General features: G+C 47.3%; 1 protein-coding gene across 2 annotated transcripts in view; it reads left to right on the top strand.

Annotated features, from left to right (window-relative positions):
• The window catches only part of LOC308225134 (uncharacterized protein), a 41072-nt gene extending 28825 nt beyond the window's left edge, over positions 1 to 12247 (top strand). For both annotated transcript variants that reach the window (XM_080625651.1, XM_080625650.1), the window contains exons 3-4: positions 10786 to 11103; positions 12114 to 12247. In XM_080625651.1, coding sequence (XP_080481777.1) covers positions 10786 to 11103; positions 12114 to 12206 — 411 coding nt within the window. In that variant the 3' untranslated portion in view covers positions 12207 to 12247. The remainder of the gene's footprint in view (positions 1 to 10785; positions 11104 to 12113) is intronic.
• Positions 12248 to 13545: the final 1298 nt, after the last annotated feature.

Below are 13545 nucleotides of genomic sequence, written 5' to 3'. Positions count from 1 at the left end.
TTATTGGGAGTCAAGGAGGAGGCCTGTTGGGCTGTTGGCTGTTATTTATTAAGCTTGCTTCCTGCAGGAGATTTTCAAGCCCACTGTGGCCGAGGCAGGGAAATGCCTTCCTATGCTCCATCTCTGCTCAGAGGGCAGGAGGCTGGCATACAAAAGCAAACAAATAAACCTTGGGAATAATCCTTTCTTAAAGAGAGCCAGAGCAGGCTCACAGCATTTGAAGTTTCCTTCCTAAACCAGGGATCAGCATTTCCATGGATTCACAGAACTGCTTTTGTGCCTTTTGCAGGCAAAAGGAGCCTTTATGATTACTGTTTTGCCTGTGGATAGTTCTGGCTGAATGACTTAAAATTCCCACGTTTCTGGATAGGATGGAGCATTGGGAAAGGCAGAGGAATGCTTCTGTGCCAAAGGCAGCAGGGGCAGCAGGCAGAGGAGCTGGGTCCTCTCTCTGGCTCATCAGCTTGGGTAGCTCATCCTCCCTGCTCAGTGTCTGCATCCAAAACAGCACTGGGTACCAGTATTATTAGTAATGATACATGATGCATTTTTAACACTTGGGAAGGCTTGGATTTATTTGCAGAGAGCTGCTCTGGGGATGCAAGGGTGGCATCAGTTAGTTAACTAACTTTGAGTCCATATTGGACATTTTAAATGGTAAATCTGCAGTGTCAAGGGCCTTGCTTTTAACACCAAGAGGGCATTTGCCCCTCTTCTCTTTGCTGTGCTCTCTCTGCTTCCCATCTGAGAGGTGATTTATTGATCCCAGCTTTTAGGACTTGTTCTATTTATGAACCCAGACTGCAGTATAAAGGTACAAACACCATTTGAAAAGGGAAGATCTATATTAGAATGACAAAGAGAATAAATTAAAGCAGCCTCCCCTCTCTAATGGTCTGCGGGGCTGATGTTACCAAAGGGAATGCCCTGGCTCTGTCTGCCTGAACCATGCTTGAAAGTCCCCGGCTTCGGGGGATTTTTCTTGAGCACAGTATTGATTTTTGTTACTACATTAAGCTTTTAGCTTTGCAAATGGTTTTCTTTGAAATGATTAATACTGCAATGCGCAGCTTGAGGGGTGAAAGAGCTCTGCTGCTGTTGTGTAGGTAACGTCTGCAGTCGCTTCCGTCTCCTCTTCCTCTGCTGAAGCCCCACTCAGCTGATGCGCCTGGACAAGGGTGAGGAGAAGAGGAAGTAACGTGGGGAGCCAGGGTGGCCTCTGGGCTGGGTGACGAAGAACAAGCCTTCGATAAATGGAAGGCAATGGTTTAAGCTTCCTTGGTGGTTGTGAGTCTGGGCTGGGGTGGGAGAGCTGGAGCTCAGCCTAAGGCTGGGCTGGGATCGTCTGGTGGGTCCGTGGTTGTGCGGAATGGATGTGGGGAGGCTGTGGCAGCTCAGTAGGGGCTGAGAGCTGTCATCAGTGTTTCTTCCTGCTTGAACAAGGAATCTGAGATAAACTCAGCTATCAGGTAAACTCAGATGTTCTCACCTCAAGACTGAGGACAGTTAAGAGTAAGTGGTGACAGGGCAGGATTTGGAGGATTGTTGCTAGCATTGGACTGAAGTTTAAACAAGGTCTCGGGTTTTTCTGCTGTTAGAGAGATTAACACAGCTGAGTCAGTAAACCCTGATGGTTATGGTTGTTTCACAACTCTCCAGCTCCCTGTTTGATGGGAGCTGCTTGTAGACAGGAGCACGTTACTGCAGATGCAGCTATGCTGTTTGAAGCAGCTTACCCATCCATCCTCTGTCTCCTCCCTCTGTCACTCTGTCTTCTCCATGCCTGGCTTCCTGCTTCCAGGGCTGTCCCTCACCCCAGGGCTATGAGGAGATACTGCAGCATAGGTGGATGCTGCAAAACTGTCATCCTGTGCCAAAGATGTACTGGATGCCCAGGCAGGGTGGGGATTATCCACAGTGGGAATGGTCTCCTCTTGCGCTTGTGAGGAGAGGAGATTAGTGCCAGCCCTTTTGCTCTAGAGGGGGTGACTTGTCTCTTGGCTGTTTCTATTTGCTGCTGGCTGTTTCTGAACTGTTTTAAGGGGGTCCCTCCCAACCCAAACCAGTCTGTGATTCTGTGATTTAGTTGTTAGTATGTAGTTCTCTGTTGAATCTCTATCCAGACAGCTCAGACAAGAGGCAATTGGTCTCATCACTAGAAGGTTCCTGAGGTTTGCTGACATGTGCTTGAGGATGTGACAAGCCTCCTACTTCAGCAAGTAGCAGGGAAAAGTCTTCTTCCCGCCTCCCTCCGCGGTCCACTGGTGTGTCAAAACCTCCAATGTTGTGTAAAGTTGTTAAATAAGCTTCTAGGCAAAACAAAAGATCAAAAGGGGTCTAATTAGCTGCAGTCTGCTCAGGAATTGTGGATGTTCACCTAGTTTTATAAATTGACACTTTTAACATTAGAACTCAAAGCAAAAAACGATGTAATTATTCCCTTTTTTGAAGCTTAGGTTTAATGTCTATGGAAAATTGGGTACTTCTATGGCATCTCAAGATGCTTTATTCTATCAAATCTGGAGCAAGTCGTTTTTCATTTTGGATTGTAATGTGGTATAAATGATAAGGGCCTGATTCAGAAAGCTCCTCCCCTCCACCGGCAGTCTGACGAGAAAACTTCATAGTCACATCATAATAACCCTGAAGATAATCTATGGTTTGAGTCTTTGTGAAGCTGCTCGCTTTCATACGAGGGAAGGAGTGAGATTTTTTGAGCTCTTAGTTAGGGTGCCCGAACCTGGCTCGTCATCACAGGATTTCTACTTCCTTTTATATCTTTTACCAAGCACAGGATGCCAAAAGTGTATTTCTCCTATGACCTTTCTGGGCTGCGATCGTGTCTCTGGGAGTACTTCAGGTCTGATTTGAATCTCAGAGAAGGTAGCAGGCAGTAGAATGGAGAACGCCTGGTGGTTAAAGCCGAGGAGGACCGAGAGATAGATGAGTTTTGTTATAAATTCTTCAGTTTTGTTCTGATATGACCTGATCACATGTCTTGTTTCCGAGTCTCTGATCATTCGGATGGGGCATGTATGATTCACGTGTTAAACCTCACTAGGGTGACCTCTGTGACCTAGAGCAGCACAGATAGATGGGGAGGTCATCACGAAGTCATGTGTTAGAGCTGGACCGGTTATGAAGATTTTGTGCTGTGGCAGGACACACAGGCTCCATTTAGAACCAGAGGCTGATGGTGCTGGCGTTTCCCTAATGCCTAGGAAGTCCTGGTGCCTGCCCTAAAGACCTTACCACCCATCAAGACAAATGGCAAATACAGGATTTATGTGAGGGTGGCTGCAGAAAGGGGTCAGTCCCTTTGTGAACTTCAGTCTTTTTGGGGATGTTTATCTGAAAGCTGATGCAAATGGAGGTGGGTTTCTTTGATCTGAGATTCTCAGGAGAACTCCCTTTTGTAATTTCAACTGCTCCCTGGCTTGTGTCAAACATACCATGAGTGGGGTGTCCCCAGGGACTAGGCATTGCCCGGCTTGTAGTGGGGCAGGGTTTATGCATCAGAACAGGGCTCGCAGTAAAGACATTTTTATTGGCATCTTTTATATTGTCCAAATTAGAAAGTTTCAGTTCCTGATGATCCTGCTGGGCACAGGTTCAAGGTTTCATTTGCACTTGGCTCAGCTCAGATGCTGGAGGAAACTTCCATGATGGGAGACAGATCCTTTTCCTTCAAAACCATGATTTCTCGGTAGACAGTAGGATTGGATTAGAGCTTCCCTTAAGGATCCAGTAGGGATTTGCTTGTGTTTTTCCAATTCTGCTTCTGTGATGTGGTGGTGTGATTAGAAGAGAGATTTTGAGGCATCCCTCAGGTTCTGAGAGTGGTCTGGCTACTTGCTTTTGTGGGTTCTCCAGTAATCAGAGCTCACTGAATTAAAAGCGTGGTACATACATGTATAACTGATTCATAAAGGTTTTCTGGAGAGAACAGTGCTCATTCTTCATACTCCTAGATTATTTTATTGTCTAACTAATAAATAGGTGTTGCTTTCTAGCCCTGAGACAACTGCTCTCTGGAAAAGGTTCAGTTATTCTTTCTTTGTGCATACTCTGTATGGACTTTGCTGCCATGGTCCTTTGTATGTGTGGTCCAAAGCCTTTCTCATTTGCTACTTAGCAAGATGCTCAGAGGCTTTGGTGGATAGAGATAGAGCCCAAAAGCAGCTTTGAGAACTACTGCACTTTGATGCAAGGAGCGGGTGATGCAATTTGGTGGCTGATGTAACATAAAGCTGCTTTTGTTAAGGAGTTAATGAAGGGGAGTTTTAGTCTCTGTCCCACCCCCAGCAAGAGGAGGTGGATGTTCTCTCTGGCTGTACGTTGGGTCAAGATCTCGACCTCCAGTGAACAGACTAATGTTGTGGAGCTGCTCCACAGCAGCTCCGTGCTCTGGGCTCGTTGCTGGAAGGGTTTATGTAAAGCAGACCATCACTCCTGGGAAGCGGAGCTTGGACAGCACAAGCAGCTTGCATCTGGCTCTCATACTGCCAGAATGGTCATTAAATAACACTTCAGTGTTGTAGAGCTCAGTGGTTTTGTTTAAGTATTAAATAAAGATTTTCATTTAAGGGAATTTAGCTTAAGCATCTGGTTGCATGGCTGATGTAAGAGTACTGGAAGGCTGCAGAATTCCCAAAATGCATCAGGGAATGAAAGTCCTTACTGTTTCATAAACTATACGAGATAAAGTAGCTGGACTAATAGGTTTGTAATCTGTAACTGTGGGACATAAATGTGTGCATATGTTAGAGGTGGGAACCCAGCAGAATACACAGCTGCTGTTTGAGGTGACAAAGTGATACACTCTTGGCTTTTGCCTCCTATTTCCTGGGCTGGTTATACCAATCTGCCTACTCTAGGTGTCTCCTTTAGAAGTACATGATTGTTCCCTTTTTTTTTCCTCACTCCTCACGAACATGCAAGTTTTGTAAATTCCAGGTGGTATTTAACCCCTTCTAAAGTCACCTATGTTGTCTGACACACTGTACAGCTGCCCCTCGAATCCACTGTATTGCCTCTAGATAATGCCTGATGCCTCAATGCCAATCCAGAAATTCCCAGAGTATACATCACCAGTCAGGTTATAAAGAGAGAAATTCTCATCTCAACACAGGTTATAACTACACATTAAAGAGTTGGATTAGATGGGTTATTATATGTGTTATTACTAGGTTTTGATGACCTACAAACTAGGGCATTAATCATATAATTATGTAACTTATGATTACCTATAAGTGCTCCCTCTTCAAATGGCCGTTGCAAATTTGATCTTTCCTCTGCTGAAGTGACCTGTCACCTGCTCATTGTGATTCATTAAATATGTTGCAACTGAGCTATAATCATCACTAGTTTTACAGAATGCATCCAAACCAAGGATAACTGCTTTTGCTTTCACTGAAGCAAGCAGTCGTGGGTGTTGGTGTCTGTCTTCCTCACCAAGTCTTCATCCTAAGGCTCACTTTACAGTGTTTTTGGTTCTTGGGAGTTTCCTTGGAGCTTTCCAGAATCAGAAAGCCTCATGGGTGCCAGATGAGCGTGCAGAAACCAGAAATGGGTAAAACAATATTAACTTCTATAATTTCTTTTTTATGAACTCAATGTCAGGTTACTTTTCCATGACCGTTTTGTTTTCAGAAGCATTCATCAGAGCCTCTGGGGTTTCGTTTCCTTTAAACTGACAGCTTTTGGAATCAGACAAGGTGCATCTCTGCTGCATGACAAGGTTCATAGGTAAAGATAATGTTTCCTGTTAGACAAACTAGTATGGCTGGAGAGCTTTGCCTAACTTTGAGGCATATGGGCCCTTCAAGTCTGAAACAGAAGCTTTCAGTGCTAAGCACGTGCTGAATGAGCAGCTGCTCGGGGTGTAGTTAGATACACATCAGTTAGACCATCTCGAGGGCAGGGGTAAGATACTGAGTACAGTTTTGGCTAGGTCATAGCACTGACTACAAAATATCGCTAGATTATTTGTAAGCATCATCTGGGACACAGATGAAAGGTGGCAGAATTTTACAAGGAAGAGTCATTCTGTGTCTTAGGTGTGGGAGAGATGTGTTTCTCTGGAATGATCTGCTAGCAACATATGAACATGTAGGTTCCTATTTCATGCTTAGAAGTGTGTGTCCTCCAGAAATGACTCAATGTGCTTCATATTTTCTCTCCTTTTAATCTCTGCAGGATTTTGCAGGAAGCTCAGAAAATGGCTTTTACGTTTACAGCCTTTTCTGCTCTGACACAGGCAGAATATTCTTCAACGTGGAAGCTGAAACCCTGTCCTGGGGTAGCACGTCCATGGAGAAGGTCACATACAACTGACAATGCTGAGCTAGTGAGGTCTGCTCTTCTGGTTTTGTCAATGATTACCAGGGCCTGACAAAGGTTCTACCATGAGCATTGTGGTAACTTCTTAAAGTTGATTGGGAGCTATTAAAGAGTGATAAAAATCAGATATTTCTGACCATGGTGATCAAAGGAGGAATTCAGTGGTACTACAATAGGTGCTTGGAGTTCTCCGGGCATTGCCATCGGTATTGTTTAATGACCCAAGTGTTATGGCTATGTTGGGTAAATAGCAGCTTTGGCAGGTATAGAGAAAAGAAGTTCTTAGGAGACAGGGGTTTCAGAGGGACAACGTAACTCACTTGCAAACTGTCCTTGAACACTGGTGGTTGTCACGTTGTGACTGTCAGCCGGGAGGTTGATCCCACTTCCAGAATCCTGATTTATTCAGAATCCTGCATATTTCCTCTCTCAGGTTTCAAACACGTTGGTTGTGATCTAAAGGCAACAGATGCATGAGCTGAGCTGTTGAGGGTTTCTTTCTGGTTGGTGTCAGGTGAACTTTGCCTAACAGGCCTCTGAAATTGTCCTGCTGTAAGAATGAGGGTCATTTAATGCTCCTGCCCTGCCGACAGGACTATGATGGTTTGGGAGCACGAATCATCCACTCTGCCACGCTGAAAGACAGGACAGTCAGTGCTAGCCAGCTGGGAGGCTCAGTGCATGGCAAGCATTAAGCCGAGAGCTCGGAAAGGGGAGCACCAAGTCCCTGACAACACAGAACAGGTTTTCTTGTCCCATGTTGTCTTTCACCCGAAACTTATGGGCATCCTCACACTGCTTGGTGTGTGTGGAGCAGTGCTCGGAGGACATCGCCTTGCTGCACCTCAGCCTGAATCTCCCAAACTGCCTGAACCCATCATACATTGGAACTGTGTGAATCTCCTTCTTATTCCCACTGACCAGCAACCAGCAATTTCCCAGGCATAGAGTACATGCGTGTGTAGTATTGAGTCATTTCTTTGGGGCTATTGTTTAAGTCTTTAAACCATGGAAGGAAACTGGGAGCCTGTTTAGATGTCACTAAAGGTCGCTGGCTCTTTTTACAGATTGCGTTAAAGAAAACCCAAACTGCACAAAAAGAATATTCAGATTGTGGAGTCAGGACTTCGAAAAGTAATTTTGCTGCCAAACTATCACAGATCTCTACGTGCACACTGAGTTTGCAGGGGCTCATGGCTTGGCCAGAGGTGTATTACTTCTCCCTTTAAAGAATTATTCCCTGGTACCACTGTGACCTTCCTGCCACATTCGAAAGCAGTGCCCTGAGCTATAGTGCTGAGACTGCTCTATCCAACACTTGCAAGAGGTATCAGTTGTTTGGGGTTGTTGGGGGTTTTAACTCGGGTAAAAGGTTTTCCTATAGTGGATGAACTGCGTCAGATGAAATTTTCACCCCAGTTCCAGCCAGGGCAGCATGGAAAGCTTTAATTCAAAAGATTAAAGTCAGGCAAGTCTAAGGAACCAGAGTCTTATAATAGTGAGTTTTGTCCTATGTGGTCGGGTTATCGAAAGGAAATGGGTTTTTCTGTCTGTTTTGGTTTTGATGTCATTCCATCAAACATTTAATTGGGAGACACAGCATTAGCTTCAAACCCATTTCGAAGCAATGAGCATTAGCCAGACATAAACAAATGACTGGGGGCAACTGCATGAGTGCCAAGTGGTGGGAGAGATGTTAACAAGGGGCTTTGCTAACTGCTTCCTTGAATGAATGGAGTTGCTGCAGAGCAGAAAGCAGAGCTGGCTCAGCCAGGGCTCTGGTGAGGGGAGCAGGGCTCCTATAGCACACCTACATCTCCCAGTCTCAAGCAAGGTATGTGAGTGCTCAGGGAAAGCAGGTTGGGAATGCTCTTGGTGTGCATTGGAGTGATGCAGGCAGGGACGTGGTGGACTTTGACAATGGGGTGCAGCTGAGCGGTGGCTGGATCCCAAAGCCTGACAGCCTGCTCTCCTGGGGGCAGCAGGGGGGATATTCTGGCGCTCCAGAGGCAACTTAGGAGGTTAAACTGGAGCTTATGAGGTTAAATTGGCTGTGAGGGACTTACTCAAGGTCTTAGAGCAGAGCTGAAGGTTCATTCCCAGGTCCATGGTCCTGCCACAGGAACAGGCTGCCCAGAATTGCTTGGCAATAGGTTTGGTTTTAATCTTTGCACTGTTCTCCTTGCTGAGGTGCCTGGAATTTATCTCCAAAATATTTTGGAGGGGAAATGTGATCATAAAGCGAGAGCTCTGGGCTATGCGTGCTGCTTTTCAGGCTCCCAATGCCTTTGAAAGGGGAAGTGTTACAAACCTCTGCCTCCTTTGGTTCCTGACAGGGAGAGTGATTTTAAAAAAGGCAACAAAACCCAACAAACCATTTTCATCCCTTCCACTGAGTTCCTGTCAGCTTCAGCCTAACTCAGCCCACATTGCAGGACCTTTGGGAGGTGTTTTATGTCTGTTAAAATGGATTGGGGTCTTTATTGCTTTCGTGACTGTATCATTAGCTGGGGCCAGAGCCTTGCCCTGACTGACATGTGCAGTGGGTAGGCAATTCCTGCCCTCGGTGGCATAACAGAGAGTGCTGCTGGGCCCTGGGTGAGGTTTGCTGAGCAGAGCTTGTGCCCAGCCTTGTGCAGCAGGGCTGAGCCTTCAGTTCCTGTCCAGCTCCTTACACAAAACCCTGCGCTTCCTCTCCTGTATCTCTGGAGCCTCGTAAGACCCTTCCTCTTCCCAGCATATCACATTGCAGCTGCCTGGCAGGGAATTGCCACTCCTGAGCCTGCCCTTGTTGTTTTCCCAAGCAGAAGGAAAAGGCTTGAAGTTCCCTGACCCAGTGAGCTCATATCTGCCCTGTTGAGAGATGTCCTCGGCAGGGGAGGGCACGGGTCCAGGCGAGGAGTGCCCGAGTCGGGCAGGCATCGTGCCTGCCTTCACCAGGCTGATGGGAACAGACAGGGACAAAGGTAAAGCTTGTGGCATGAAAAGGCTGCTTGTTGCAGCGTTTCATGGCCAGTGAGCGTGACCAGCCTTCAGGGCTAATTACCAAAGGAGAGAGAAGTATGTTCTTGTCAGCAGACCTACAGGGTTACTATTTAATGAAGCAGATATGCAGGTAGCTTGTTCAGTGGCGTGAGCAAGTGACTGACTTGTGTCCACAAGGATGTAGGTGTGTGTGGCGGGGTGCTTCGGGTGGCTGTCAACCCCTGGTCTTCCCTCTAATTGTACTTGGGCGAAACTCTCCGGTTTTTCCTCTCTGCATTCTCAGCTCTCCTTTTCCCTTTTTCTCTGTCATGTTCCCCCTTTTCCTACCCCAGCACATCTCACTTAATCCATTCCATCCTTTCATAGCTTTCCACCTTACTTTTCCTCCCCTTTTTCAGTTCCCGATGCTAATTGGCATTGAACAGCGGTGTCATCACTATTTCATCAGGCCAGCCCCAGCTCCCTGCTCATGGTTTGTGGAGCGTGTGTGAGCTGGAAACAGCCAGTATCCTCATGCGCTTGCATCAGGGTCCCCTGCGGATCGCAGTTGCTCAGCACATCTGACAAGCGTTACTTGTCCTTTTCTTGGGACTGCCCGTGGAGGTGTGCAGGGGGTGCTGAGCTCAGCCAAGCCCTGGTGCTGTGCTGGCGGGGTTACAGCCAGTGTGAGGATGCCTCCATGCTGCAGGAATCCCTTTGTATCACTGTGTCATCGTATGCCCAGAAATCAGTTGCGTGTTAAGCCAGTGCCTGCTCTGGGCTCTGTGGGAGACATGAGACAAAACATGGTAATTAATCAAGCAATGATTTTTTTTACCCAAACTAGTGGGTTTGGGCAGACTCAATGGCTCTTTCTGACTCCTAAACTTGTACTCATACTCCTAAGCTGAGTTAATACAATTTACTCCATCCAGTATCACCTCTCAGACTTGTCCTGACTCCGAGACTGGAGGAGACTGGCCTGCTCTTGGGGATGTCCCTTGGGGTCTTTTTGTAGGAGGTTGACGGGGGTAGGACAGCTTGAAAAAACATGTTTGACTTGTATGTTCCCTGGAATTTGTGCTGTTTTCTCTGCACAGACTACATTCAATTTTCTTTCCTGGGATATGGAGGAAACATATCTTTGGAAAGAGCCAGCCTTCCTTTTATTCTCCTCTTTGTCTCTGAGTGCTACACAAACCACCTGATACGAGGCACTGAAGATGTTTTGGTGGACAGTCATGTGCTAGGTCTCAGTTCAGTCTGTCACCCACAGGAGGGCATGGGGCTGGGATGCTAGAGGCAAAGCTGTGCTACCACATGGATGCTCTGGGTCCCAGCCCTGTGCTCTGTGTCTCTGCAGAAGTGACGTGCTGTGGAAAGCAGCCCTTGCTGGCTCCAGGGTCGTGTCACCCGTCCACTTGTAGTGATGCCAGCAATGCACTTGTGCTGCTTCACACTCTCTGTTTTTACCAACAGGATCCAGGCCAGCGCTCTGACTCTGCTGGTGACCTTGCGGGGGACATGGAACCACTGGCTGTCAGAGCACCAGAGGGAGCAGAGGATGCAACAGCATCATCAGCTGAGGTGGAAGGAGGGGACAAAGCAGCGGCAAGAGGGGAAGTGGAAAGCCCAAAGGGAGCAGGTCCAGGTGGAAAAGGTCCTCAAGGAGCAGCGGCAATTGTGGAGGAAACATGGGAATACCCGGAGGCAGAAGTTGCTGCAGCATGTGCCCGGGCAGCAGAAAGGATTGCCGTGTCACAAGCAGCCAAGGTGTTGCAATCAGCAATAGCTGAGGTAGACACCCCACAGCCCCAGGTTCCCCCAAGTGCATCCTTCCCTTGTCCAGGCTCACCAATACCCAGTGGCCTGGGAGGCTGCAGCTCCAGCACCTTCAGCCTATGGGGAGAGATCTTCAATGTGGAAAAATTGAAAGCAATCAAAAGAAAAAAATCCCTGAAATTCCTGCTGAGAGTTTGTGCTCTTTTCCCATCTGGTTTCCCTCTGTCTTTCAGATGAGCTCTTTTTCATGGTAGCGGGCACTTTATCACGCCTGGTGTGGTTAAGGTTACAAAGCACTCTCCATTACAGCCCGCTGGCCACATGCTCATCCTGCTCCAAAGCGTTCATATTTGGGGATCAAAAAAGGTCCACGCGTGGTGTTTACTCAGCCGAGAGTTTTTATTTGACATTTGAGCAATTATGTCTCGTGCGGTTCGTGCGCTCGCCGAGGTGATAAACGCGCCTTTCCCATTTGGAAAACCTGTCTGTTAACATTGACGATGTGGGGATGGATTTTCAGCAGGGCTGGGATTCGGGTTTGCCAGGGCTCAGTGCCCGCTCCAAGCACCACATTGTCAGATGTGTTTGGCACCCAGCAGCTCCCCATAGGGTGTGAGGCCCTTGGACGTATTCGTTCCCATGTGTGGAGCTCTTTTGAAGAGCTGCCTGCCTGCAGCACCACTGAGCATCCACCTTCTGCTCGCAGGGAAATCTGGATCTCATCTCCCCAGGCTCCAGTTTCATTTTGGTTTGCAGGGTCAGCTGGGATGTGTGTCCTGAGTAGATGGTGTTGCTGGAGGATAATCTTTTAGCTTACCCCCCAGTTTTGGGGTCAGAAAAGGCTCTTCAGTGTGTGTTTGAGTTCCGGTCTGGTTTTATGTCTTGTGGAGGTTGGCTGGATTTAGGCACATGTCAAACAATTCTCTAAAGCAGCCTGTGAATAGGGACCTTTATTTTTACATAGCAGCAGCTTACTTTCTAGTGACCTTTCCAGCGCTCATGTATTTATTCTCTTGACTTTTCAGCTCAAATTGAAGAGGAGCAGCATGCGGCTAAAGCCGAAGAACACCACTCAGCAGCAGGAGGAGGACTGGGTGGAAGAGGGAAAGGTGAAATGAAATGAAGGAGAGCCGGTGTTCTGGACCATACCTGATGGGGAGCAGGTACCCTGGCACCATGACAGCTCCTCAGGTGCAATAGGGCTGCTGGTTACATCTCTTTTGTGACTACCCATGCTATTAAAAATAAAGATATGCCATATTCCACACACAGTTCAGGGTCTTTCTAAGGCCCTTGTCTCCTGGTTTTATGAAATGGCAGCTCTGCACCTCTTCCCCAAAGATAACCTAAAGTGTGCTGTTTGTGCTGGAAAACAAACTCTTGGCATGAAACTATAGATAAAAGAAATGCTGTAAATGTGTGGTCAAGTTTGTGTGTCTGTAGGCCAAGAGATGGTTGTGGGAGCACAGCTAATGTCAATCGGTTTCACATCCCGACAGGGCAGGTGCAGGCACCAGTCTGTCTGCTTGCTCCAGCTCTGATGGGTGTTTCTTGCCTACATGGGAATGGTGGGTATCATCTCTTTTTTCTGATATATTTTCTAATTCTGCTTATTCATCTGGAGCAGGGAATGGGGAAGGTCTCTCCATCCACACTGATAATGGTGAAATGCAGGACAGAAGTCATCCAGAAGAAAATCAGGAAATGGGAAACAGCATCTCCAGAACGCAGCGGTGGACTTGCCAGCATGAATGACATTCCCCAGGCAGTGCAGGATGATCTGTGAAAGAAGCTACTGGGTTTTGAGAGGAAAAACATTATTTGTTGTTTTTGCAGCCTCTGAGGTGTAGGTAAGTTTGTGTTGTAGTAAGAGGTGGTGATGGGCACCCAGAAGTGGTGGCACGTTGATGGCATTTGCGGCATCGTATGGAGCCTTTCTGTGCGTGAAATGTGGGAACAGACCCCTGACATAACGGGAGGGGAGGGTGTTGGGGATCTACTTCCTGGTAATGAAGGTCTCCCTTCATCTCCCTCTCTGGAACCGTGTCCTTGTGTCCCAGCAAAGCTGAGGGGTTCGGTGCCAGGCCCGGGTCCTGCAGCACCCGCAGCATCCAGTGCACCTCTACTGGCTTCTTCCTGTGCCTAGTGACAGGCTGGGGAGGAGAGAACAGCAGCGTCTGATTAAACCTCAGCCCCCCCTGGCCTTAGATCTGAGGAGGCAGAGCCCGCCCTCCCTTCCCTTACCATAATTTCATTTTATTACAAAAAGAGCCCGTATTAAAAAAGCTCATGATTATGTTTTCTGTTCACCAAGACTTTTCCTGTATTCGACCTTTGGATAACCTCCAAGGCTTGCAAACATTTGAAAGGAGTAAAGGAGCTCGTTTTATTGCAGGGCCTCAGCGTACATTCTTTCCAGCCTATCTTTAACATCAGTTGACAAGAATTATATAATTG

The sequence above is a fragment of the Psittacula echo genome (assembly GCF_963264785.1).
Source record: "Psittacula echo genome assembly, chromosome: 9".
In the NCBI taxonomy this organism is placed as follows: Eukaryota; Metazoa; Chordata; class Aves; order Psittaciformes; family Psittacidae; genus Psittacula; species Psittacula echo.
Note: the sequence above shows the minus strand (reverse complement) of the source record. Positions and strands in the feature narration are given on the sequence as shown.